This window comes from Pagrus pagrus (assembly GCF_965226575.1).
Source record: "Pagrus pagrus genome assembly, chromosome: 9".
Lineage (NCBI taxonomy): Eukaryota > Metazoa > Chordata > Actinopteri > Spariformes > Sparidae > Pagrus > Pagrus pagrus.
In genome coordinates this window covers 17,008,451-17,036,243 of record NC_140193.1, presented here as the reverse complement: position 1 = coordinate 17,036,243, position 27,793 = coordinate 17,008,451, and the positions used below count along the sequence as shown (strand labels likewise).

The 27,793-nt window shown below is 40.7% G+C and overlaps 1 protein-coding gene across 3 annotated transcripts; it reads left to right on the top strand.

The window, feature by feature from the left end:
• ppp1r9ala (protein phosphatase 1 regulatory subunit 9A-like A) lies at positions 1–27,608 on the top strand. 3 transcript variants are annotated; one of them, XM_084362567.1, is made up of 20 exons: positions 1–156; positions 687–2,752; positions 14,914–15,046; positions 15,372–15,492; positions 15,860–15,964; positions 16,282–16,417; positions 17,226–17,384; positions 17,513–17,566; positions 17,949–18,178; positions 19,433–19,529; positions 19,622–19,745; positions 19,918–20,069; positions 20,930–21,254; positions 21,342–21,399; positions 21,485–21,556; positions 21,771–21,972; positions 22,473–22,517; positions 23,832–23,948; positions 24,932–25,120; positions 26,326–27,608. In XM_084362567.1, exons 2-20 carry the CDS (start codon positions 857–859, stop codon positions 26,482–26,484), a joined length of 4,374 nt encoding a protein of 1,457 aa, XP_084218693.1. In that variant the 5' UTR covers positions 1–156; positions 687–856; the 3' UTR covers positions 26,485–27,608. The 3 variants fall into 3 exon arrangements, with proteins under 3 accessions (XP_084218693.1, XP_084218694.1, XP_084218695.1); XM_084362568.1 differs by lacking the exon at positions 22,473–22,517; XM_084362569.1 differs by lacking the exons at positions 22,473–22,517; positions 23,832–23,948.
• Positions 27,609–27,793: the final 185 nt, after the last annotated feature.

The following is a 27,793-nucleotide window of genomic DNA, read 5'->3' as shown; positions in this document are numbered from 1 at the left end:
CCCGCGACAGGTCTGGAAGTGCAAGGAGGAGGCAGGACAACGCTGCCGGAGCGGGGAATGATGGCGGTGAGCACGAAGAAGGGACAAGTTTGATACTGTAAAACTGGGGGATTGTGGGCGAGATTTCGGCGCCTAACACGATGAAGCAAGCAAGAGGTGAGCAGCTTGTGAAGTTATTTACCTTTCTGCGGTTTTGCGTGCAGAGCCAGGGGTAACGTTTTCCACAGCTCGTACTTGAAAAGCCACAATGAATTGTTCAGACCGAGGCACCGACGTTCGGGGCTGTATTGAACTGTTGGCCCAGCGAGTTTAACTTTGTTTCGCCTTTTTTCCCCCTACGATGTAACGCTAGATAAATAGCTGTCAGTGTTTAACCGGTTGAGCTAAGTACATTAAAAGTTCAGAGCTAGTTAAAGTTACCTTCGTGGTAAGAGTTTTGGTTGAACTAGCACGCTAACTCCAGCGAACGTTAACACCTCAGCCTTCTGAAAGTCAGCTAACGTCCTTAAAGTGAGCCAACGCTCCAACGTGCTCTCGCTTACCTTCAGCTTTCACGCTTTTTTGCTTTGAATGTAGAAATAGATAATCATGTATTAACTAATTTGAAATGACTGACGTCAGGCATGGTGAGATAATCGTATCCGGTCTCTGTATTAACAGATTTTACTGTCCGTTTCTCCCTTTAGATGACTTCCCTGCGAGTGTTTAGTTGAGACAACAGTGCTCCAAAGAAGCCCCGCCGGACCCATGGCACCGCTTGCGTGAAGTTGAAGGATAATAGTTCACCAAGAAGCGGCAGCACTCTCTCCACAAACCGGCTTTTCTAATTGGGCTGCAGACACAAACAAACACAAAAATGATCAAAGCGGAAAGCAAAGGAGGCGAGAGGACCCTGAGGAGCGCGTCCCCTCACAGAAATGCATACAAGTCTGACTTCCACGCCATTAAGTGCTCCTTTGATGGGCCAAAATCCGAGGGCGCCGCCAAATCATATGCAAATGGGTCCAGTGACACCCGGGAGGACTCGAGGGGGAGGCCTTTTGGCACCAGAGTGAACAAGATAAAGAACATATTCCTACAGATGGATGGTCAGCAACAGGAGAGCCAAGAGGGGAAAGTGACTGTAAAGCCAGATGTGCCCCAGGTGTCCCCAACAAAGGCGCAGTTCCCAGTCACCACCCACAGAGGTAACCTCAACAGTGCAACAAGCCCAGAATCACAGAATGTAGATAAAACACCCAAGGGGGAAGATGTTGAGATTGACAAAGTGGCTTTGGCAGAGAAGTTTTCGGTAACCAGAAAACTCTTTGAACGAGGCATCAAAGAGCAGCCTGCTGCTGACAAGCAGTCTCCGAACAGAGTAGTAACTCGTTTGTCCCTCGGCAGTGCCTCTGATGAAGGGAAAAGCACAAGGAGAGTCTCTGGATCCTCCGAGACCACTATCAAATCAGAGCAAACTCCTACATCAACAGTCGAATGTCGATCAGATGAGAAGGCTGATGGTGAGAAAAGGCATTCATCTAGAGTGTCACTCAATGCAGGACCCATGTCTAAAAGATTGGGGAATTATATGACAGAGAATGACTCAGAAGACAACAACACAGCTGTGGTGTCTGCTAAACAGCACAGTACCACTGAACACTTACTGCCTACCTCTCCAACTAGGGACAGCTTACACAAATCTACTACCCCTGTTAAAGAAGCCACTAACTCTACACCTGTGACCACTAACAAAAATGCATCCCAGACGGCGTCTGTCATTAACAAACCAGCGTCCTTGGCGTCTAAACCAACATTCCCAGTTACAAACGCAGCGTACAAATCTGTTTCTCCAACAACTGATGCCACGCACAAACCCATCTCGCCAGAGCAAACAACCCCAGTTAGCCAAGGCTACAGACGCTCCTCATCATCTGGTGATGGATTTAGTAGGACATCTGTTGGTGGGGATGAAGGCAAGCCACATAGTCCGCCCCCAAGGGATGCGAAGCAGCCTCTTCCATCAGCTGGTGGATTTCAGAGCAGGGCGAAATACCCTGAAAAGGCCAGGAGTCCTGACAGTGTGGTACATAGTCCGACCACGGACAAGCCGCCCAGCCAGACCTCCTCACTGGACTCCAGGGGGGTGGGCATGGTACGGGCAGAACTGGTAGTGGTTCAGAATGAGTCCTCAGAGAGCGAGGAGAATGAGGATGAGAACGTTGAAGATAATGTGTTTGAGAAGCCGAAGGTGCAAAGCTCCAAAGACCTACCAACAGAACTAAAAAGAACCTTTCTACCAGAAAAACTGAACTGTAACCCAGCTCATCATGTCACAAAAGATGCACAAAGGATAGCAGAGACTGTGGGTGAAGGTAGAGTCTTGGAGGACAACGAGCAATTTGGAGTGAAAGAGGAGAAAAGGGAAGAGAGTTTAGTTAGTCAGGATGGTGACACTAATCGCGAGGAAGACGATGAGGCAGCGGAGGAGGAGAGTGAGCTGGAGGAGCAGGTGGGCCAGAGCGTCCTGGATGGAGCCTCACCAGTAGTTTATGGTATTGAGAATGCAGCATTTGTGGATGACAGAGATGTAGACCAGGTCCTCAGGGAAGAAGAAGAGGAGGAGGAGGTGGAGGAAGAAGAAGAAGAAGAAGAGGAGGAGGAGGATCAAATGTATAGGGAGTATGATGACTGTTACGAGGCCCCTGGTCTGTCGGATGAGGAGGAGCCTCCCCAAAAGAGAAAAATCCAGTTCTCCACAGACCCCATTCTGGTAAGTGTTTAATGATGTACTGTTTACACGTGAATTATTGCCACTGAACTCAAGCACTTAAAAACATATAGCACAGGCCCTTCATTATAAACCACCGTCTCACTGATTCAGCAACTGTTTCTGACCTCACTGTTTCCCTGCAGACACGACACAAATTAGTGGAGGCTGAGAATGAATGCTTCTGTCTGGCATTTTGACGTCACAGCTGTTGCACTGTATCATCAGACAAGATTATCACAGCTCTGAAAATCTAAACTATGGTTTATTTAATCTCAGTGACCAGGGTGGCAGGTGGTTTGACACACTCATCTCCTGGTGCATTAACCCTGCAAGAGATAGGACAGAGGGGAGAATTTTGGGGACGTGACGAAGCAATGTTGTCTGTGGTATTTCTGGAAATATTGTTGACATTGCATAAGAGTTTGTGAAAGCAGGAGAACAGCTGAACGAGGGCAGCAGTGAGGTGGAGACTTGTGTAACTTTAGACTTTACAGTAAAAAAAAAAATCATGGGCACCCCTGAGTCACATCGCTGCATGGGTATTTTTGCTCATTTACAGTGGTTCCCCTCCGTACATGAATCATGTGTTACAGTCATGAGGGACTTTTCCATTCTAACATAGATATGAGTAATTCTATATGATCTCTTATACAGACCATGGCTAAGTTATCTTATTACTAATTTTAACATTTAGTTGATTTATAAGGATGTGAATGTTTTGTGAGATGCAGAGATGCACATTCAGTTTTTTTTCCTTATGATTTGCTCATGTTGTCAGGTTGGTATTGAGTTATAACATGTCTTCATTATCATAGAAGTATTTCAAGTTGTGCAATCGGGTTTCTAAATCTGGGTGATTGACAGAATGACTGATATTACAATATTCTTTACTTAGACAATTGTCAAATAGTGATAAAGTGGGTGCTTTCATACATTATCTAAACTTAGCTGAGCCTTGTTCCAAATGGTCTGTATATTATTAGCATCACCACTGTGAATGATGACTGATTTTCATTCTTCCTTAAACAGTCAAAGTAAGGAAATTCCTGTAGTCTCCTATCATGATATCCACAATACATATTCTTCCAGTTTTACATTTTTGCACTCCAAGCTGAATTTCCAGCTGTTGTAATATCTTTTTGGCACGATGGTATACATCATTTCAGGTGGATGTTTAAGGTCTCATTCAGACCAAATCAGGTGTTATGACGAATACTACAGCACATCATTCATTAACTGCATTTAGGCTGTGGTGGTTTGGACTGCGAGGGTTGCTGGGAAAAAAAAACGCAGCGGCTGTGCGAAAAGTAGAAACAGAATCAACTTTTGGAGAAACGCAACCCGATGTCATTCTGCAGTGGCCAATCACATAAGCCGGCGATCAGACGGGCTTATCAACAGTTTTGTTGTTCAAGCCTTTTAACTGTTACTAGTTTGCTTTGAGTTTCTGTTATATTGTCTGTTGCATCAGGCATCATCATGCTGTGAGCAGAATGCACCAGCAGGGTAGAAGATCTAAAAACTTGAGTTGTTGCTCTTAAGCCGGGACCCAGAAACAGGGCACTGTTTAAACAAAGCGATGATAATCTTCCAGTTGTGTCCGCTCACACCAACCCTGCTCTAATCTCCACAACACCTGATTTGGTCTGAAGGGGTGTGGTGAAAACGGAGGTGATATCTTCTACCATAGATATTCCACCATCACCATATCTACACAATATTTTTCTAAAGCAGGGAAAAACAAATCACTCTAGTGCATTCCACAGAGTTTGTGAACAGCTCAGTGTTTATCCAGGCCTTCAAATGCACTGTTATCTCAGGGTGGGGATCCCCCTCCACCCCAGTCATCCTGGCAGGGGGTCCTGGGAGAGGGGACCAGAAGCTGACCTGGAGTGGAGGGGACACAAACAACAGTGTGCCTCCTCCACCCAAAGTGGAGCTATGGCAGAGATAAACACAGCTTTGTAGTTCACAACAATATGTTAGACTGTCTCCTCTGTGTAGCAGTTCACATACTGCTCATAACAACCGTGAGAGGGAAACTTTATGCAAAAGAGAAACGGCTGACACAAGGTTGTAGTTGTTGATATGTGAGATTGTATCAGCGAGCTAATTGAAAGATACAAGGCTGTGTCCAAATTTTTCGTACCGCATACAATTATGATAATTATTATAATGTGCAGTGCAAGTATGGCAAGTTGGGAGTTATTCCCAATAAATCAGTTAATCATTTCTTCTGGTCAACGGTTTGATTTGAAAGGTTTTTTGTTGCGCAATCTTCAGAGTATTCAGGCACAGCTTTTGTCCCCTCCTACCCACCTGGTGTCTGTGAGAGCACCTATGCAAAATGTAACATGTGTCATTAAGTCCATAAATGTCAGAGCATTCTTTTAAGTTTCCAATTAGCTTATTTATATAATTGCATGAATGGTTGCATGCAATGGACAGGCTGGAAAGAACACAGAGAGAGTTGTCAAAACAGTGACATGCGCCTGGATTAAAACCACAGGGTCAAGGTTACGTGGTATGCATGTTCGCAAATTAAGTCACACAAATGTCCCTCAGCCAACCTTTTCTACCTGTGGCCAGGCCAACAAAAGCTTCCCGCTAGCACTGCATCATTCTTTACAGTCTGATAGTCAGAGCTGGCACTGGGATCCAGCACACTTGAGTCGAAGCTAACTAGGAGAGAGGAAGTGCTTTGTGCTTCTGCTCACAACGGGATTAGGTCCTCACGTAACCCGAGTCATCTTGACAGAGGAGGTGTCCTGTGTGGAAGAAAGGTCGTCTTTGTGAAGTGAAGTCGATGTCCAGTTTCAGCATGTATCACCCTAATCAGGGTTGAAAAACAAACTTTGTTAAAGAGGGCTTTCTGAGGCAGTTACGAGGATTAGTGCACCTTGATTTGATCATTTCTAGAGTGAAAGTCTTGTGTTAAGGCAAAGTTTGGATGTTTATGTTCTCTAAATGCGTTAATATACTTGTGATGAAAATACTTGTAATGTGCAATATTACAAAGAAATTAGCTTTAAAAAATGCATTTTGAAAAGCACTACAATTATTTTATACATTACGTTTTGTGAGAAGATTGTTCTGCAAACTATGGACTTACAGAGTCACACTTTAGTAGGGCATTGAAATGCTGCATTCCCATTGCTGCTGTGTCAGTATATAAGTTTGCTACACCCCCTGGCTGCATGAGCAGTATAGATATTGCACCACTGCTTTAAATTATATCTTTGTTTTTAGTGAGAAGGTTGTTTGCTCCATAACTGCAACTGCTAACCGGCCTGTAATATTAGATCTGTGTGTTGAGGCATGTCCTTATCCGGGGAAACTTTTAAACTACAGATCACTTTTGTTTAGCCGTTTACAGCTTTGAATTCACTTTCCCTCTGAACCCTATAGTTTGGCAAAAAGCTGAGAATTATTCAATGATGAACACTCTCTGCTGTAGGTGTGTGTAATCTGCTTGGGGACAAAGACTGCAGTCCTTTTCCAGTTAGTCATGTGGGGTCTCCAGAGACACTGTCTTGCGTTTTGTGAGTCGTGTTGCACATAAGGACATTTGGAACAGGAGTCAAAAACCAGTTAACCGTAACAGAAAAAAAATGTCTGAAACCAGGATCTGCACCTGCTGCTTTGCCCCACCCCCGTAGAGTCACAGGAAGTACCACTGGCAGTTATTGGTCAAGTGAACACATTGTGCCTTCTTAAACACACAGGGTGTGGTGAAGGATTGTTGAGTGCATTGTAACTGAAAGAGTTCAGTGATATATCTTTGTTTGCACTGTCGATAGTTACACAGTCTACATCAGCTTCTGTTAGATTGGCTTCTCATATGCCTGCAGTGAAACTTTGTTTAGTATAAGCAGATGTCACCTGTCAGGTAGAGTACAGTTTGTCAACATTAGTGTGTAGCCAGATAAGAGTTTCTATCTTCAGAATAACTTTAAAAATGTGCCTACATAGTGTTGCAGTCGCAATTGCATTTTCACAACAACAGGTGATCCATGTGTGGAAGCTTGTCGTTAATTATGTAGCCTCGAACTTTCAAAAACTAACGTGGTACCGAATGACATTGCAACAATCAGGTGCACTTACAGGCTTGTACGTAACAACAGCATCTGTAGGCCTCCATTAATAAAAGTAAAGATCATATCACAATCAGTGAGTTTACAGGAGGGATGTATACCAAACAACACCTCTCTCCCTCTCTCTCCATTTCTCTCCGGAGCATGTGCGAATGTCAGTGGACAGGAGGGTAGAGTGAGGGCAGATTGTCCACTAGTTAATCAATTGCAGAAATAGAAGTATAAAATGCTAAAATAGGTCACCAAATATACCATTAATATACCTTGGCAGCCCACCCAAGTAAAGTCTATGTATGGGAAACACTGGAAAATGTAAATTACTGACATTGTGAGGTGTTTTTTGCAACAAAAAAATTCTCAGTCCACCGCATAATTATAAACGTTATATCACCATGAGTGGAGAACAGCCTCTCTGATGCAGTGTTGGTAGCAGCAAAACCATTTTGATTGAAAATGCTGTACAGGCAAATGTCTTTTGAAATGAAACAAGCTTTGGATGGAGTTACTTTCTCCACCCGCATGAAGATGTGCAATGTAAGATAACACTAGCATGTGCATGCTGTACATTGTCTGTGCTCTGCACTGTGCCCTGTACTAAAATCGATTGTAGGTATTTGTTAATGGATTCAGAATCGTAGAGGGCAGGAATTGTGATAAAAGGGTAAGAATGACTCTTTTCCCTATTCCAACTTCTTTATATAAAGCTGGAAAGTTTAGATGTGATCACAGCAGGACAGCTCTTCTGTGTGTGTTTCATGATTAGTGAAAAGCAAGAGGGGCACACTCCATATTTTGACTCCGGCCAACCTATCCCATAGTGTTATGCTTTCCATTTCCTAAATGAGATGGGTCTTCTGCTGACCAGAGGAATGTGCCTGACTAGACTCCACCCTCATCAAACCAGCAGACAGGCCCTCCCCTTGTCGGCTCTGAGATCCCTCCAGACACCTGGGCAAGTGGGTGACTATCCAACAGAACGGGGCAGAATACTAATGCAGTCAGCTCAATGCTGTTCATTAAACAACTTGGCATGGGATGAGTCTTGGGCCGATTGTGATTGCCTTAAACGCTATCATTATGTGATTACAAACAAACACATTAGTGGGCACTGTGTGTTTTCACTGAAAGTTAACAGTAATGTTGTGTTAAAGATTTCAGCTCCTCTCACAGGACAAAAGTAGCTTTTGTGGGTCCATTTATAAACAAACCTGTTCAACCTGTTTATGTTCGCAGTCCTTTGGAAATCTGATGCCATTATGGCACTCTGCTCTTCACAGACTCCACCTCCTCCTGCTGTAGGTCACGCATAAACACTTAAAACATAAACATTGTTGTTTAGGTTACAGTCAGTCAGTGTGAACATATCAAAGTGTTAATATTACATAGGGCACACATACAGGAAGTACTAGATATATATTTAGGTCTTGTTCCTGGTGTGTTTACACAGGGTCTAAAAACTGGGCCCCATGCCTTCTTCCATAATTACTCCATGATCTGCGCCAGACTGCCACCCCTGCCCCAACTCGCTCTCACAGCGTGTTTTGATTTGTTTTCTTTTTGTAGGCCTGCTTACTTTACAAGCTCCCCCGATCCAGTGGTCAGCCCTCGTTTTGCATTGGCAGAGATTTCTCTGGTTTGCTTTTCCTCGCAGCTGCTGACTCATTTCCCACATTGGTATTCTGTTGTGGGGAGGGGAATGAGAGAATGATGGGAAGGATTTCAGTTTGGGTGTGGGCATGTGTGTACATCTGTGCGTGTGAGCACACGTAGAGAGGGTAGACCACTGCAGTTGTCGTAGATGGATGGAAAGCCCACACAAAGTGCTGGGAGCTAGAGTTTGGAGGAAATGGAAATTTGAAGATGGTATTGCAGTCTATTGACCCATATCGCAACCTCAATGACCGCAGAAATAATTTAGAAGAAGAAATTTGCAGAAAAAGATGATGTTCATTTGTGCTGTATAAACTTGTAGTTCTTCTTTGGTCTCTGGATTCTTTATGCCTGAACAACAGTTGAGTGTTTTAGTTTTAGCTGATGGTGGACTGGACATGTGCTGAACAGTAAAGTAAAATGGTTGTTTTGTCTGATAACTGGAAACAGTGATAATTGTGAACTGTGTGTATGGCTTGTTTGTGAGGGAGAGGCTAATAAAGAGATTGATTTCTGTCTTTCTTGCAACGAAAACAGTGACTGAGTGATTAGGTTTCAGCAAAGAACAGAACATTGTTTGAAAAAGGCCTGGGAGTCCATGGCAACGGGAAATGGGAGTTGAGGGGGGAGAGGTAGAGAAGAGAAGCTAATCTGAACTGCTGCTGCTCAGCTAATGCCAAGGATGCAGCGGTGCTCGCTATATTCTATTAGCCTACATTTTCAACCGTTAATTACTAAAGTCTCCAAAGTCTAAACTAAAAAGCATCTTTCATCCTTAATGAAATTTCTGTCTGCTCTAGTTCTGGGAATCCATTTATAACTGTTTAAATTAGAAGTTGATAAGCTTTGTCAGGCTTATTTATAGAAGTGCTTTCAAGCTTGTTATTTGGAGACATGCAGAAATGTGTAGAGTAGCTAGTTAATTTTAATAAGTTATAATCTTCAGTACTATGTGCAGCGGTTTTGTATGATAAAGAATACATTTATCTACCACTGGAAAAAGTGCAATATGTGGTTCATATGTAATAAACTTATGGCATTAGGTTTAAGTATAAAGAGGAGGAGGATTTGGAAGGAGAAGGACTCACTTAGGTTGATGGAGGGTTGAGGCCCCATGAATAGCATTCCTGGCTGTACGACAGAGTTGCAGTAGTGTTCATAATCTCCAAGTTTCTAGTCTTCTTTCATTTAGTTAGGCTACAGGAGAGAGGTACCTGTACCAAACCAGTAAATGCTCCTTGTTTCCAAGATAACGCAATGCATTTCCACTTGGATAAATGTGTGAGAAAATCAGCGGGATGTTGTAAACCAGAAATAGTCGTAGTAATTCACTTTGACGAATTGAACAGCAAGCTCAGTGAGTTATGTTGGAAGCTTACTATCTGCACTGTATTGGGCTGCATCCAAAGGCTACATAGTGAGGAGACAGAAAGACAGAGGGGTAGGAGGGAATTGTTTGTGGTTGATTCTTCAAGTCTTGACAGGCTGCAGGATCTAGACCTCAGACTCTGTTGCCCAGAATGGAAATGTTTACTTAATTACATCATACATCCTCATGGCAAATGTTGCAATCAATCCTATAAGCCGGTAGCCCTACTCCTTTTTTATTTTTTAGATATCACCCCTTGATGTTTTTATTATGTTTACCACAACCTGGGTTGCACACTCTATATCATGTGAGCAGTGTCTGAGCGTAAATCCAACATTTGTCACAGGGATTAGTGTCTCTCAGGTATCTATGGTTGCTACACACACCACATGACAACACAGTGTTTGAGAGTAAGCCCATTTGTGTGTGTCTTGGTGTTAAGTGAGACTATATACAGCTGTACATGCAGCTCTCATTAATAACATGTGTGTTAATCATTTGATTGCACAAATTCAGCACCTTTGATATACAAGATGGAATCACAGATTTGTGATTGTAATCACGGAGAAATACAGCAAAATAAAGAACAATAGAAAAACGTAGAACAAAAATCAATGTTCATTAATGTGTCAATGTTGTTAAAAGAAAATCGATTATACATGTGTTTTTAGCATTTGTTTCATGCAAATTCTCTGGAGAGAAAAAAAATATTAGAAACTTGTCAAACCACCCCCCTACCAGATAATATGACTGAAATAGACTGCTTCTTTCTCAAGACTCACATGTGATCTTGTCTAACAATGAGCATTTGCACGTCTTGGTTTGCACATGTTATAACCTGGCTCCTGCTCTTCCAAGAACCAGCTCAGTAACTTTACTTAACATAATAACTTAATGCCCAGAGAATACTTTTGAATAAATAACACTGCAACCTAAATAACACTAGAAACCTAGAAATTTGTTTCTAGAAATGATCAAAATTGACAAAAGAAATTACTTGTGTGCAGGATGGAGTGATGAATGGAAATTCATGACCTGAATGGAAAAGCTTTGCGCTGATGCCACCAAAGTAAAGTTTCAAAAATTCCCAAATTATGCTGTGTTTATTCCCACTTTGAGACATAAGTAATGTTTTATTTATATAGCACCTTTCAAAACTAAGAGGATAAAAGGTTAAAAGTGTTAAAGTTAAAAGATGTAATTGAGACACAAATATTGCAATCACACAGTAAAAACAATATGTACAGACAATTAGAAGCGTCACTAATCAAAATAATGATAAGAATAATGATTAGAAAAGAGATAGGTCTTCAAGTGTGACTTATAAAGTCAAGTGATCACTTCAAACTATCTTTTAAATGTTGGTGTTGGGGACAACTTCATTCTTTCTCGGTATTCATGTTCTCCCTGCACTTCTTCACCTCTGTTTATTTTCTAAGCTGCAACTCTTCTGTTTTGCTCTCTGTGATTAGTGAGCCGACTCTTTAGTAGAGGTGTGGAAATTTCTCGATTAGAAGTGCATTGCGATGTGGAAGATTCTGCATTAGTGCAGAGATGGAGCATAGTCGAGAGTCTGCAGCTTATGCTGATTGTTGATTGTCCGGCCTCAGCTGGAGTCAATAAATGCCTTATCCTAAAGCTGCTATGTGAAAACAATATTACTGTAGTTTACAACAAACGTGTAGGGCACTGCAGATGGATTAACACTTTGTTCTTGTAATGTTTATGTATTGAAAAGATACAGCTTTTATTTTGTAGAGTGCTGTAGTCTGATTATTGAAAGGACTTTCTGAATGAAAGGGGTATTTAAATAATTTAAAAGTAGCCATGTGCAGTAATATAGATCATTGAACCCATACACTGAGATGCATCAAGATGCTTGGAGAATCGTGAAGCTAGTGAAGACTCACACCTCTACTCTTTAGTAAAACTGCAATTACCATCTCATACGAACAGTTAGGGCTGGGCGATATGGCCAAAACTGTTATCACGATATGTTTTTTTTATATTGATCGATGTCGATATTTATCACCATATACAGTATATTTAACAATAATAATGTTGAATTGACAGTTTTAAGAGTATTCTCCTTAGGACAGTATACAATTATTTATTGTCAGAATGAATAGGCGACAAACATTCAACAGAACCAACCAACCAAATGGCTGAACACTGAATAAATAAAATGATGAACATGTACAACAAATTGCTTGTTTCAAACGTGTCTCAAACATTTTAGAGGCAGTATACTGAACTGAACATTGATTAAAGAAAATAAAATAAAAAGGTAAATGTTGAGGATGGTTATGCTGCTGTATTCTCTGAATATTGCTTCTTTAACTTTTTTCTATTTCTATTCTTGAGCTTGCAGGTAGTTGTTCAGTTCAGCTTTAATGCCTCATGTTCTGTAAGACCTGATGTGGTTTGGACGTGCGACCAGACCACATATCAACGGCGACATCTCTGAGCTGCTGCTCCAACTTTACCCTACACTCTGCGTAGAGCTGATTTTTCAACCGTGCCTATAGGCATCATATGTTTATCGATACAGTACGTAACTGTGCTGGTTATGTCTTTGTGTCACCTTTAATATACCTTGGCAGCTCGTTTCTTTTCATATGGGGTAATGTCTGAAAAAGCAGCGGCACCTGTTGGTTGTCGAACTGAAGTTTGACTAGTAGAAGCAGTGGGGCCAGGCTGTTGGCTACTTGAGGGGAGGCTGACGCTAGCATGATAGGGCTAACTCATGCTTTCGGAGTACTGTTTAGGACGGTACCTTTTGAGATGATGGAAGAGGTTGGTGGCGTTTCCAGTTCTGCTGAGGACTGGTCGCCAACACATTTTGCACCTAATGGTGGTCTGTCCTTTGTCAGACTTCAGGTAGCCAAACTATTTCCCAAATAACCAAAGTGGTATGACCTTTCTTCAGTACAATTTCTTCGTCTTTGTCACTTTCGTCGCACTCGGTGTCACTAGTCGGACCGCTCATTGTCTTGTGTCGGCTCGACACACAGGTGGTCACCGTCACTCTGAGTAGTTGTGAGTGGGAGGGGCCGGAAACATGTATCTACCACATGGATTTGTTTCTCTGCTGTGCGATTGGCTGTTGGTGTAGTGTTTTCTAGGTAAAGGAAAACGGACTCCAAAATGTTATCATGAAAATTATCGAGATTGTTTTATCGCCCAGCCCTATGCGGCATATATCTCTCTCTCTATATATATATATATATATATATATATATAATTGAACAAAATGATTCTGAAACTAAAGGAACTCAAGTCATTTTTTGGCAATAAATGTATTTAAGTAAAAGTAAAATTATACTTCATTGACAGATTTTTTTCTGCCAAAACAACTAATTAAACACACTCGCTTTGTTTTCATGTCTGAATAAACTGAATAAACAAACTGGCTTTAAATTACACTTTTCCATGACTTCCATGAGACATAGAAATTCAACGACACTCATTTTAAAAATTAATAAAGTTATGATTTGTTTGTACCCATACCAGCATTTTCTAGCATACATGAACCAGATTTGATTGGCTGCCTCAAGATTTCCAAATCTCTTTATCTCAATATTAATAGTGGAGTCAAATGATCAGTTTGCGTTTTACCAACTCAGTCATAGGCACCTGTAGGGTGCACATTTTGACCCTCATGCCAGCAACCTGCCAACATCACCACCAGTATCATAGTGACTCCACCCAGATTAAGACTAATGATGACCAAGAAGGGGTTTTATGTTACCGACCTACTGTTGGGTTCATCCCCATAATCGGGCATTAGGCCCAGATGGAGTCTGGTGAATTCTAATCTACTTTTTATCAACAGTGCTTGATATCTGTAATCTAGTCTCTCATAATTGAACTCACTCTAACATGACTTTGCCATTTTTGCTTTAAAAAAATACTTAAAGATTTAAAGGGCATCGGTGTTAAAAATGTGAAAAAAATGCTGTTCATTCCTTTATGTTAAGTTATAAATTGCTCTGTGTTGGACTTAATCAATATTGAAAATGATTGTTTGTTGCAGCCCTGCTGCTGGCCTTGCCTTGTCTTCGTAATGAATTAACTTTATACTGTTATTGTACATTGTAGTAACTGAGTTACAACAGATATCTGTGGATTTCAGAGTGGATTTCAAAAACCCTTTCTGCTTGGTAGTATCAGTGGCATTTATAGTAAATAGCACAAAGTGTTGTTCATAATAACCCTTAATACTGGAGTTGAGTACTGAGTAATGCGCATTAACTGAAGGTTAAGGGATTGGGTTACTTTTTTTTGTATTGCTCTTTATTTGATTTCTTTCTGTTGTGCCGATGACAACACTTGTCGTCTGCCTCTGAACATTGATCTTTGCTACATTCACTGCTTAGCTCTCCCCAGCTGTGCCCTACTTTCCACACTGCTCATGTTCTGCTTTATAATTCCAACCAGAAAACAGCCTCTGGGACACATCCAGTGCTTTGCAAGGGCTGCCTGCAAAGTTCACAACTTCATAAAACTCTGATGAAAGACCTCATGAGTATGTCTGGGGAATGCATATTTTGCTTCAGTGTTGTTGACACTTGATTTACATCTGTGACGTAAATGCATAAAGATAACCTGCAAGAGTTGATGATGCAGTCTGTGCAGTTAGATAAGCTCAGATTCAGACACTATTGTGAGAACAGTGGCCACAGATGATAAACAAAGGAGCAAATTTCAATGTTAGTGGGCCAAATCATCATCAAAGGGCTCTGCTGTCCCTCAGCAGCTGTTACAGTGTGCTCCAGTTGTGCACTGGTGCCATAATTTCCCGAGTAATGGTCCAAAGTATGAGAGTATTTCTCCCTCGCTATGCAATTTATCTCAAATGAAGAATGTGTCCTTGTTCAGCCTGCCAATATAAATAAGAATAATTGAGAAGTGAACATAATATGCTTGTGTCTGAGTAGATCCCGTAGATACCCCTCAACATAAATCAGTCTGATGGTTAACCACTTGTTCAGGACAATAGAAGCTGGTGTATTGAAGCTATGCACTTGTTTTTTTGACCAACACAGGTCTTCAGTACCTTCTCCAATGAGGAATATGATCGCCGCAACGATGATGTGGATCCAGTCGCAGCATCTGCAGAGTATGAGCTGGAGAAGAGAGTGGAGAAGATGGATGTGTTCCCTGTGGAGATTGAAAAAGGTGAGTTTAGTAACACTGGAGGTCAATATCAGGGAGAAACATTTCTCTGCAGCCCCACAAAGACAAGCAGTAATATCTTCTAATTGTGTATTTTAACAATTTTGGTTCTGATTGTAAATCAGGAATATTTAGGTTGACAAATGCTATTAGATGGTAAAGTCTTGTAAACTTGAAAGCAGTTTCTTTTTCACCACTCACACAGTTACTGATCGGAATCTATTACAGAATCATTATTGTGATTCGGGGCATAAACTTGTGGAATTGAGCCTATTTCCAGTTCTTTCTAACCACCCTTGAAAAATCTTTGTGATTTCTCTGAATCCAGGAGACAATGGACTTGGCATCAGTATCATAGGAATGGGAGTGGGGGCTGACCAGGGTCTGGAGAAGCTTGGCATTTTTGTGAAAACTATAACAGAGCGAGGAGCAGCTGAGAACGATGGACGGTGAGTTAAATCACGGATTTGTTTTGATATGTTTTGTGTACAATCGGAAACATGGCACACACTCGCTGTACACTACACAACTACAGTAGTTTTTAATGTCGCATTCTAGGAATTTCTCGAATTCCTGGGGCCCAGAGACGCACAAGACACAAACAACCAGATTTATTAATAACCTTCCGAGAAAGCTAAAGAAAATAGTCTCACTACGTCTGTTTCCCAGGCATTTTTAGATTTGTTTTATTGCCAGCTGTACTGTGGCGAATGTATTTTCTATTTATCTTAACCACAATTCTGTAGGCGGTGCGTTACTCAATGTGGAAATGCTTTGAAAACCTCTTCATGTAATTACTGTCTTCTGTATCTCCAGCATACAGGTGAATGACCAGATAGTGGAGGTGGATGGCATCAGTCTGGTGGGAGTCACCCAACTGTTTGCTGCTACAGTCCTGAAGAACACAAAGGGCACAGTGAGGTCAGCTCAAAGTCCATCTTCCTGACCCCTAAAGACCTTTCTTTAGGTTCTGACCCTCGATTTTTATTGAAAGATCTTGTTAGTGACAAAACTGAGCCACTCTGCAACAACTGAGTTTGTAAATTTCAGTCCAGGGATGTTTTTTTTTCTTTTAAGTGAAAGAGGCCACACAAAGTATTACTGTATGTTAATGATTTATCATAGGGAAATGAAACACCCACACACGACCAGCATCAGGCCTAAACTGCATCAACCAGACAAGATGTGAATTGTTTCATTGTATGATGTACTAACAACGTTGCACTCTAAAATCATAGGTTCCTGATTGGACGGGAGAAGCCAGGGACGCAGAGTGAGGTGGCTCGCCTCATAAGCGAGACACTAGAGCAGGAAAAGAACCAGCAGCAACAGCAACATCACTTGGATGACCACTATGAACACTCTACAGAGGAGGTGAGTCATTAGATAGCCCAGTCACTGCTTCATGTCATGTGACTGATGATAGTCATGTAAGGATTAAACTACTTTTTATTGACAATATAACACACTGTTCATTAGATTGATAGACTTTTGCTGATGTGAGGCGTCAATACTTGTCTGGCTTCCCTATGATTTATTACCAAGGTGGGTATAGTAAAGCTTCCAGGGAAAAATCGCTATTCATTACCAGGAAAAAACACTATTTACAATTCCTAATTACGATAACCCCAGCATGATATGAACACAACATTAGCCCCCTTTCCACGCCCAGTCCTATCCCACTCAGCTCAAACAGCAGCAGGAGCAGGGTGCAGCTGACTGTGAGTAAGCCATGTGTCACCATTCTGCTGTGTTGGAAGGTGTTCATTCGACTGCGGCCTGTCTGCCAGAGTTGTGAAATGTTTGCTCTGTGAAGTTCAAGCAGCCACAAGCCCTGTTTTTACGATAGAAAGGCTGGGCAGGGAATATCTGTGGGATTTACTGGAGCAGCCAAAGTAAGTGGACACTGTTTTGGTGTCTCTGTGGTTATGCAAAGTGTCTGAATATATGTGTGTAGGTGTGTTGATAATCTTGTTGTTCACTGAGAATTTTGCTCATGTTAATGTGTTGGATGCACCGGACTTATGTAGCCAATGTTTGGTTTTGGTTATATTACAACGTTCCCTTCAGACTGTGGTGAACTGTGCCCTTGGGGTTGTTGACACAAACTTAAGCATGTTCCTGGGCATGTAGGGAGTGTTGTGTTGCAATATGTGATGCCATGCGTGATGTCATATTTCAGGAAGAGCGCTATGAGGAGGAGGACGGAGTAGATGAGAGAATTCTGGGCTCCAATTTCTCTCCAGGGCGAACTGCAGAGGTGTTTGAGCTGCCTGATTCAGAGGCTTTGTTTCTGCCAAGCAATATGGACAGCTCTCAAATGGCCTTCAAGTTCAAAGAGGTATCACCCACATTATCACATTCTGTATTGTCAAAGATCCAGTTTTCTGTTTAGACGACCAAAGAGTATTATTTACCAACAATACTTGGTTTAACCAAATTTTTTATTTTCCTATTTTTGTTTCTTAGCTGCAGCTCAAACACAGCATTGCCACAGCTGAAATAAATCAACTAAAGGAAAAGGTATGATGGAGATAAAATCAACATTTTTCTTTTTTAATTGTTTAAAACATTCAAGATCTTCATGCAACATATAAGATAAATAAATATATATTGTAAATGCATATGAATATTGTACCATTTATAAAAATAAATAAATAACGAAAACAAAACAGAGAATAGACTTTCATAAACTGAAGTTTCATCATCAGTAATTATACTTTAATATGGGTCCTCTTGTGTTTTGAGAATGGTGGTTTCTTAGCACCGCTTTTGCTTCTGTGTGACTTATTTCTTTTAAATTACTATTTAATACATCAAGTAACACACAGATTGTCTCAGCCCAGGAGTCCACCTGCTTAAAAACAACACTTTAATCAACTAAAATAACATTATCTGTGTACAGCTAAGGGCATCTGAGGAGGACAGATCATTGTGGGAAGCCAGGGAGTCCGCACTGGAGCAAAAGATGGAGGATAGCAACGACAAAATCCTGAAGTTGGAGAGTTACTGGCTGGAGGCCCAGGACCTGTGTAAGGGTGTGAATGAACAATTAGCTGAGACCCAGGCTCAGTATGAGACCCTGGACAAGAAGTACAACAAGGCCAAGAAACTGCTCAAGGACTACCAGCAGAAGTAAGTCTGTTGTGAGTTACATAACACCACAGTGTTGGAGAGGTGACTAATTAATTCAATGGTTTAATCAAGCCAGTTTATTGATGTAACACATTTAAAAGCAACAAATGTTGACCAAAATTTATTTTTTATAGAAACTAAAAATGCAACCAGGGACTGTTATATATTGATTCATGATTAAGTTACTGGGCAAATATAAAAATACAACCGGCAAATTGCACAGAAACACCTTAAATTATGTAATATTTGTTTACACGCAACAGCTGTTTGAAGATGTCTGGAGATGTAATTTAAAAGAAGACCTGATTGGGACAAGTTGTCCCCTCCGCTGTCTGTAGGACAATGTTTGATCCATGTAACTAGGAGCATGAAATGGGAGAGGACTGTAAGTAGAGTAGTGGTTGAGGAGGTCAGAGTTATAAAGTGGTGTCAAACCATGCAGTTTCTAAATATATGAAAGGGAATAATGTCTGAATGACATGTAGAAGGCGTTGGGTAGTATGAAGGTTTAGTTGTCATAAGCACTGTAGAGCATGGGGTTACAGGGCCATCTCACCCACATCACAAAGAACATTTTCTCAGACCTTTAGTAGTAGGTAGCCATACTAATACTTCTGGTTTTATCAGCTGAGTTTTTAAGATGTCTGACTCTGACATTTCTTCCATAATACCAATACAGTGAGCATAAATGGAAACTCTTCTGTGGTGCATTAAAAAAAATAACATGTGACTAACTATTTCCCGAAACGATTTCCTTGTTACAATTTTTGTGGCATAAACATGAAAACTGTTTACAGACCTTTTAACTTTTTACATTTTTTTCAGTAATCTGCCAACCTCAGAATGAATCTGTTTCATTTTTATTGTATTAAGATGGTGAATATCTATATTAAAAGGGACTTTTAAACCCAGCTATCTGCATGGTTTTGGACCTTTACTTAGATGTTTTTTTCTTTTTTTTGGTGATTCTGGTGATTTTTATATTGTTTTTAATCATTTTTTTCCATGGGAATTAAGGTCTTATAGAAAACATCATTTGTTAGTCTTGTCTTGATGGGCGCCGGTATATTTTTCTGTTTATACTTAGGTGACATTTTTCAACCAAGGTATAATCTCAGATTTTACATCTCATTATTTTTGGAAGGAGAATAGCTGCTGTATGACCTCCGTGTTTCAGTGATAATCACATGAAGTTGAGCATGTTTACAAGCTAAAAGGCTGATGGGAGACCACATTTCCTCTTTTTCTCCCCAGAGAGATAGACTTTGTGAAGAAAGAGGAGGAGCTGAAAAAAATTCTAGATGAAAAAGACAAGTGGTACAAGGAGCAGCTGGAGAGCTTGCAGAACAGGGTAAGACCCCAGCTCGAAAAGAAAAAAGGCTTATACAGCACAGCAGAGTTACTGTGAGACACTGAAAGGAGCCTGTGTTGTTTTGTCCACAGATAGCCGTCCTGGAGTCCAGAGGGGCCTCAGCTGTGGAGAGTCAGAGTGGTCAAGAATCAGCAGCAGACAAGAGATTAAGCAGCCAAGACCCAACCAACACACATACAGTTGACTCACTACTAGGTACAAAGGTTTACGAGAATTGAATCGTATTCAAAACAGAAGGACCCACGTCATACTTTCATTGTGTGATCTGTAAAACATTCACAACCATCATCAACTCCAGTGACCCTGGTAAATAATTAAAACTGCACTTCTGACTTGCTTGTTATTTCTGTTTCTTTCTCTTGTGTAGAACAAGACTGGAGCGAGTTGGTCCCTGAGACTGAGCGTTTGGACACCAGTGCACACAAAGCAAAAGGCCTGCTGGCTCAGAAGGCCAAACGTCAGCCTCCGTCACGCAACAAACTGAAGGAGAACCTTGCAGTGACTTCAAGTCACTCTCAGGTCTGCCAGCAACAGCCTATAATGATACTTTGCTTAATCTGCTCTGCGAACCAAATTCCTGTGTCCTATTAGCATAAAATTGGATTTAACAGTCAGCCACTTGATGTAAGTTATGATGGCAGGTTCTAGCTCAGAATGCCATCCCTGGGGTGAAACTAATGGTGACAAACACTGTGCCTCCCTTTTATAGACGAAGCAGAGCACTTCATAACTTGTATCATATTTAAATTGGCAATAGACAACTTTTTGCTTTAACTTCATTATTATGGGGTAAAGGTTGATTGCACAGTGTAATGGTTATAGAATAATTACACCATTGGTGATTTGTTCCCTATGAACACTATGAATACTATCTGTCCACGTCTCAATTATAGACTATATGATTGAATAAACTTAAGCAGAGTCCTGTTGTTGGTTGTTACTCCTCTAAGGAAAACAGAAAAGATCCAGTTGTCTCTGCCAGCAGTACCAATTACAGTGAACAAGGTGCAATTTATGTTTGAGAAAAACAAACATGGTGTGACCTGCTGTTTAGGCACAGAAACAAAAATGTTCAAGAATAAATATCTGACACATACTGTCATTCTTTTTGCTTTTACAAAACAATAACACCTATTTTTATTATTAACCACAAACATTTGATGCATTATTATATAATAACATAATGTTGCTCTATACAGAATGTATATTTCTAGCTTCATTTGAGTGTGACAGTGTTGTGACAGGTGTGTCATGTCCAGCGTGTGTGTGTACATAACTCAGCCAATCAGAGCTGAGGAACCAAACTGTCTGTCATATAAATAGCTGCTATCTCCTCTTCCTTTCATTGTCCTTGTAAATAATTAGTTTTGGCCCTACAGGAAACTGAAGAAGAGGAGGATCAGGAGGAGCAGGAATCTCCCAGGAGGAGGAGGTCCATCCAGGAAAGCCTGTCCCTCCCGTTGCCTGTCTGCTATCCTGGGAATGGACAAAAAGATGATTCAGGAGAGACTAGAGATGGATCCAGGAGAACGGCAGAGCTGTCAAGCAGCCCGTCTTTGTCACCATCACTGGGAGACAGTGTGGAGAGCAGCGGAAGTCCTTCTTTGTCCTCTCCAAAAGACATCTCGTCACCACACTCCCCCTCTGGATTAATGCGCAATGTCAAGAAGAGGGAGTCCAAAGGCAAGGGCAAAGAGCTCAAAGGTATGCCAGACCAAAATGTGATGGCTGTCATGGCATGTGTTCTGCTGTGCTGTTTTTATGAGGCTGATTATCATTGTTTAATTTCAGATGAGCTAAATGAGGGCTCATCAGCAGGAAAACCTAAAAGACGATTTCCAGACTTTGGGTAAGTCTCCATGGTGATTGCTGTCACTCGTTTCTAAGTCACCATCATTTTTGCACCAACAAAAAATGTTACTCGTCTTCAACAGAGGTCTCAGGAAGTCAGGTGGCAAAGGAAAAAAACACGACAAGGAGGCGATGAGAGCATCTTTGGACAGCAGGTACATTATCACTCAATTTATAAGAAGATAAAGGTGACAAGTGTTGCAAATAACTGTTGAATTGTTGTGGATCTTTTGCACGTTTTGTAACATTTGTTAGTTGCTGTAAGTGCAACAGATAGATGCCAAAATTCCTATTATAACTGGACAATGAACCAAAACATGACTGTTTTTTTCCAGTATAGATAACTTTTACTGTATTTCCAATGTGTAGGGGATCAGCAGAGTTACTGGAGGAGTCTGGAGGGAACCTGTCTCCTGCAGATTCAATGACCTCCATCCCTACCTGCATGCCCTTCTCCTGGTTTGGAGACAAAGAGAGGGACAGGGACAGAGAGCCCTCATCTTCCAGTAGCAGCCTGCCGTACGTTGCAACTGAGACCAGCAGTGAGCAAAGCCAGGATCGAAAGAATAAGGTGTGTAACTTCTTCTAACTTTGTGTAAAAAATAAACATTGGACATGGAGTAGAGTATTAGTATTCAGCAAAACGTAAATAAGATATAAGTTCGATAGTATTTAACACCACATAAATCAAGAATGAATGTTCAAGGCTGTTTCTAGACACGTGCCTTCGTTGACTAGTTCTTCAAATAAGCTACGATGTGCAAAGGCTACAAATAACAGGATCCATATGTTAGCCATTAGAGAGAGCTAGCGGGGGAAAATTTGCTGGCTATTCAATGACATTGCAAAGAGTGACACATCAAATGCATCCAGTGAAACGGCTGGCTGACTGTCATACAGGCTGCGGTTGGGCTTGTGTTCCACCAACGCTGTTTAATGAGTTCAAGACACAAGCTGAACCAAGAAGACTTGAATACCAAGAGAAGAGTGTTGTTGCTGTGTGTATGATGGTAGTTTGTGTGCTTTGCTTCCTGGACATTTATCTCACTGAACCGTGTTTCCTTTAAACAGACAAATCTCTCCTGGTCCTCTTTATTCAGTCGCTCATTAGATTTGGTACAGTATGCACACTTTTGTCTTATTTAAATTTTAGATTACACAGTAGGGCGATACTAACATTCTGCGACTTTGTAATATCTCACCTCAATACATCCTATGAATAATTCACTGTTTTCCTTTGTAGTGGGTATGTGGTAGTGTTACAGGAAACTAATGTTTTTGAATTTTCCACATTCAGAGAGAAAGAGATGCAGCCAAAAATAGTTTCTCTGGCTTGTTGCACCAGCTAATCGAAAGTTTGATCAGACGTTTGTGTGTACTCTGTATCTATCTTGTATCGTGCAGCTTGTTTTTTATAATGTAATTCTCACGCTACATTTGAATTTTACTGCATATGAGCTCTTATACACATAGCTGGTGCAATAGCCCCCACATCTGGACAATATTTCCATTAATCCAAATTTAACTCTTCTGTCTGGAAAACAAACCACAGTTTAAAGGTCCCATATTTTATTCATTTTCAAGTTCACAAATGAATTTTTTAGTGTCTACCAGAGCATTTTTAGATACTTAAATGTAAAAAAAAAAAATTTGTTTACTCATAATGTCCATTGCTGCAGCACCTCTATTCACCCTCTGTCTGAATGCTCTGTTTTTGTGCTCAACTCTTTAACTCCCCTTCCAAATAGCCCAGTCTGCCCTGATTAGTCAGCTCTTACAGGCCTGAGCAGGTACAGCCCCTATTCCCTCAGCTATGCCAGTATTTGTACAACCATGGCCGTGCTGGGGACATGGCTGGAGGGGGTGATTTTATAGTTGTGACATCACAACCTTACAGAGGTCCTGTCGGCTTGTTTGAAGGCACAGTTTCTGAACACGTACACACAAATACTTTTACAGTTTTTTTTATAGCACCTAGACCTGCTTTATGAACACAACGACATGGACATGGAAATCTCACTTACTTCAATATGGGACCTTTAACTATCACCGTCTCAAACAAAAAGTATTTACTCAGCCTAATTAAAAACATTACCCCATACCTGAGATGTGTGTTTCATTAGAAGTAGTGTTAGTTGCTGTAGTTTAGACGTTGCTGATGTGGTTTGGTGGTGGATTTTGCTGCACAGTAGAATCTTGCGCCTTCCTTTCACAAGCTGAAGATCACTAATTGCTCAAATCAATGACATGGATTGCTGCCACAGTTTTAATCACTTATAACAATTTGAGTCCTTGTGGAAACAGCATTGCACTCACGCCTCACACCTGTAGTGTTGTGTTTGTTTGTTTGCCTCTCCTAGCAAAGAACTGTTGTTTGTGGTGGTGATGTGTGACTTTAGTAAATGCGTTCCTTGTTTCCACTTGTTCCAGAGTTTTTCAGTCATAGATGATTCTAACGCTGCCAGTCCCAGTACAGACATCTCTGGGTTAGTCGCTGAACCCAATCTGTCTGGGCGCTCACACACTTTAATCTTCTCTTCCAGCGAGGTGAGTGCTCTCCTTGTTGCGCAGTCACAAAAGCCGTGTGGGACGCTCCGTTGCAGCTGAAAGGGGACATTCTCAAGCATGCTCTTTGAGCCTCCCCCCTTTCATAGCTGAGATTAAATTGTGAATGCAGAGGGGATAGAAGAGAGCTGCATGTGTGTGTTAAAGCTATTTTGTTTTGTGTTAAAAGAAGTCTTGTGGCTGAGCTTTTCTTAAGTCAGCTGTGATGTTAATAGTTTGTATTTTGCTTCTGTTAGAACCAGTGCTTCATGTTCTTTACAAGCTTTGGCAGACCACAGAACAATGTTGACTGCTCTGCTGCCTGCTCAGTGGTGTCTCAGCCTCTGTTTTTTCTGATTTTAGAGTTTAAAGTGTCTCTCAGTAAAACATACAATATGAAGACGCACACCTGAAAATGTTATTGGTATTTTGCTGTCATTGCACGCTTGTTTTCTTAGTGCTAGCCTTGGAAATTTGTATACAGCACACGCGTTTGTTTTGTTTGTTGGACATACTGTATACTTTCTTTGTTTTTTATTTTGTTCCCCCAGACTCCCCACTCACTAACTGGGACTGCTTTTCAGCAATAGAAATAAATTTACTCAGATAATTGGTATAATTTCAGACAACATTTATTGAAGTGATTTTGTGAAAGAAGTGGAAATGTGATTAATGTCTGCATTTCACCTCTGGTAACTTAAATGCCTTAGGAACAGACTGTCAAACACATACAGCACAATTCATGGCACATTATAGCTGTTGCACATTGGCAGGCACCCACTATATATATATTTTTATATTATATATATATATTTATGTAAGCATGCGTACAATATATGACACGAAACAACACTCTGACTTTCAGAATCCTGCACAGAAAAATACAGTTGAAATTACTGTAACAAAGTCTAACATGGTACCACTCTTACTGAAGCATCAGTATGTTTATTTTTCTAACATCTGTTCATTTTATGTGTCCTCTGTAGACTTTGGATGATGAGCCAGTAGCTACAGGAAAAGAGTATCAGTGGCAGAACCGGCCTGTCTCTGAATGGACCAATCAGCAGGTGTGTCACTGGTTGATGGGCATGAATTTGGACCAATACACACCTGAATTCACAGCCAAGGGAGTGGATGGCCAGCAACTCTTGAATTTGGACAGTGACAAGTTGAAGGTGAGGGGAAAAAACAGCACCTGGTAATATCAGTTTACTTTGAATGAATCGGTAACAATGTAATGATAGTGTATCTGTATCAGTGATGTTCTAATGTTGTTTATATTCTTATCATTGGAGACCTCTTTCAATGCAAATCAAGTCAGTAGTTAATCACGTCTTGTCAGCCGTCTTTTGACTGCCATCTTGTGGCCAGAAGAATTTTATCCTGTTGGCAGTTGCAACTTGAGATGACTGATTTCTAATTTATATTTTACATTTCTGCAAAATTAGAGGAGAAAATGAATATTCAAAACATAAAGGAGAGAAAATGCTTTAGCAAGACTACTGAAGTGAGATCATGACTAGGCTACATGTTGTTGATTTGTAGAATTAAGTCATCTGTGTTCATTTATGGTATGTAACAGTTGGATTACATTTTTTAATCAGGCTAAAATTATAGTTATATATTTCATCCTGATATCAACTTTCTGTTTTTGTGACGTTCTCCACAGTTACACCACTACAAATGTAAAAAAAAAAGAATAAAAAGCTTGTTTAGAAAAACTCACACTAATAATATGAAGCAATCCTTCACAGCAAATTTGGCCTGGAATTGAAACGATTATTCAATTTATTTTTGTTGTGTTTGCTCCATTCTCTCAAATGTCGATATTTCCCACTTTATTTTGCCTTATATGTTCACTAGAATGGCACTCAGTAGAGCACATCCATCGCCAAGGCCCAAGAGCCGCCTTTAAATATTATCAGACTCAGTAGCCCTGTATTACACTTACATTTTAAATCACACATAGACACCATCCAGCTAAATACCTAATTTTTTCATCAAGATTAATGCATTATCCCCTGAGAAATAAACAAAAAGGTCAAAAACGTCCTGTCTCACAACGTTAACAATCCTGGATCCGTCCCTTTATCTGAATCTGCACTAAAAATGAATTGGGTCTATTCTGGGCTGAGACCGTCTATCCAAGTTTAGTGAAAATAAGTTCTGTAGTTTTTGTGTAAACCTGCTGACAAACCAACTAACACACAGGTGAAACAAATAACCTCCTTGGCAGAAGCACTAAATTAAATATATTTGGGTTTTGCGCTGATGTTTTGGCCCGATCAATCATTAGTTGCAGCCCTACTTTGGTCCCAAGTGACACGTTTTACATATGGTAGAATTACTCTGTCCTAAATGTGTGCCTTTTTTCTCTCAGGCACTTGGTGTTTCAAGTCAGAGCGACCGTTCAACCATCAAGAAGAAGCTGAAGGAGCTGCGTAAGGCTCAGGAGAAACTGGAGAAACAAAGAGAGAAAAAAGAGAAGGAGGTTCGACGCAGTGGGAAACTTCCAGTCAGCAATGACTCGGTCTGCTGAGCCAGCAGCTCTCAAAGTCCATCACAGCAGAACTATGACCAACCTTTTTTATACTTTTGGTGCCATGACGTCAACCTCACGTGTTGTTAATGCGAACAACCAGAAAACATGACTGACAGGAGTGAACCTTTGCCGACTGAGGTGCCAGTTATGGTGTCTGTTCAAACTGCAGCATCCTGTTTCTCTTCTCATCTCTGTTTCTCTTGAATATTTTAACACCTTTTCAGCTCAGACCATTTTAACTGAAAGATGGAGAATGTCCAAAAAAAACAAACAAAAAAAAAACGTTGGGTATATGACCAAAAAGGAATCCTAACATTTTTTACCACTAAAAGGCTAGAAGCTATTATTGTTATTATTATTATAAAAAAGTCTGTTTTCAGATCTAATGTAGTCGTTGCAGATCATGCACATATTTACCGATGGAAGTCAAATGTATACTGCTTTTCAGCATTTTATATTTTGCTAGTATAACTTGCCTGTTTCCATGTAAAGACTCTTTGCAGGAACAGTTACTGTACAGTTCAGATAAAAGCACTATATTTGTCTTTTAAGCTTCAATGGGCGACAAGGTTTTAAATGTATAAATGAGTTTTATACATGTGCCTAATAACTGCATATCTTTTTTTTTTTTTTTTTTTTTTACTCAAATACCATTGTTCATTTTATACTATCTAAATTTTTCTACTAAGTAGAATAGCTCGGCCGTCATTTTTGCTGAATGAAAAGCAACAAACAAATCAAGTAGGGACGTGGTGAACGCTGCTTCTGCTGGCCCTGACTCTGGCTGTGTGTCGCTGAGATGGTACCATGATGCTCCATGTAAATACACACACAGCATGCAGGTCTGCTACACGTACGCCTCACCGGTCCATTAGACGGTCAGATGTGCCTATGACAAGGACCTGTGAGTCTGGAGCGCAGCGTCGTGTCTGAATGTGAGGCTGAACAACGAGTCGTTGGCAGCCAAACCGAAGTGCTTCCTTTCTTCTTCCCACGCTTGACTCCATGTTCTGTATAGAATACAACATGTTGGACTGCAACAAAATCATGTTTTCCACATCTCCTGAATCAGTGAAACATGTCTTGGTACATACAGCATCAATAAACTAATTTTCACTTTATGAAGTGTGTTTGCTTCCTGTTTGCTTTGGTTAGTGAGCTCCAAATAACTGCAGACTAACGTGTTTTAATGTGCACGATGTAGTTTTGGGGAAGACATTTTAATCAGAAGAGAAAGATCTTCATTGACTGATTTTTTTAAACCTAAACAAACTAGATGAACAAACTGACCTTAAAGGACAACACA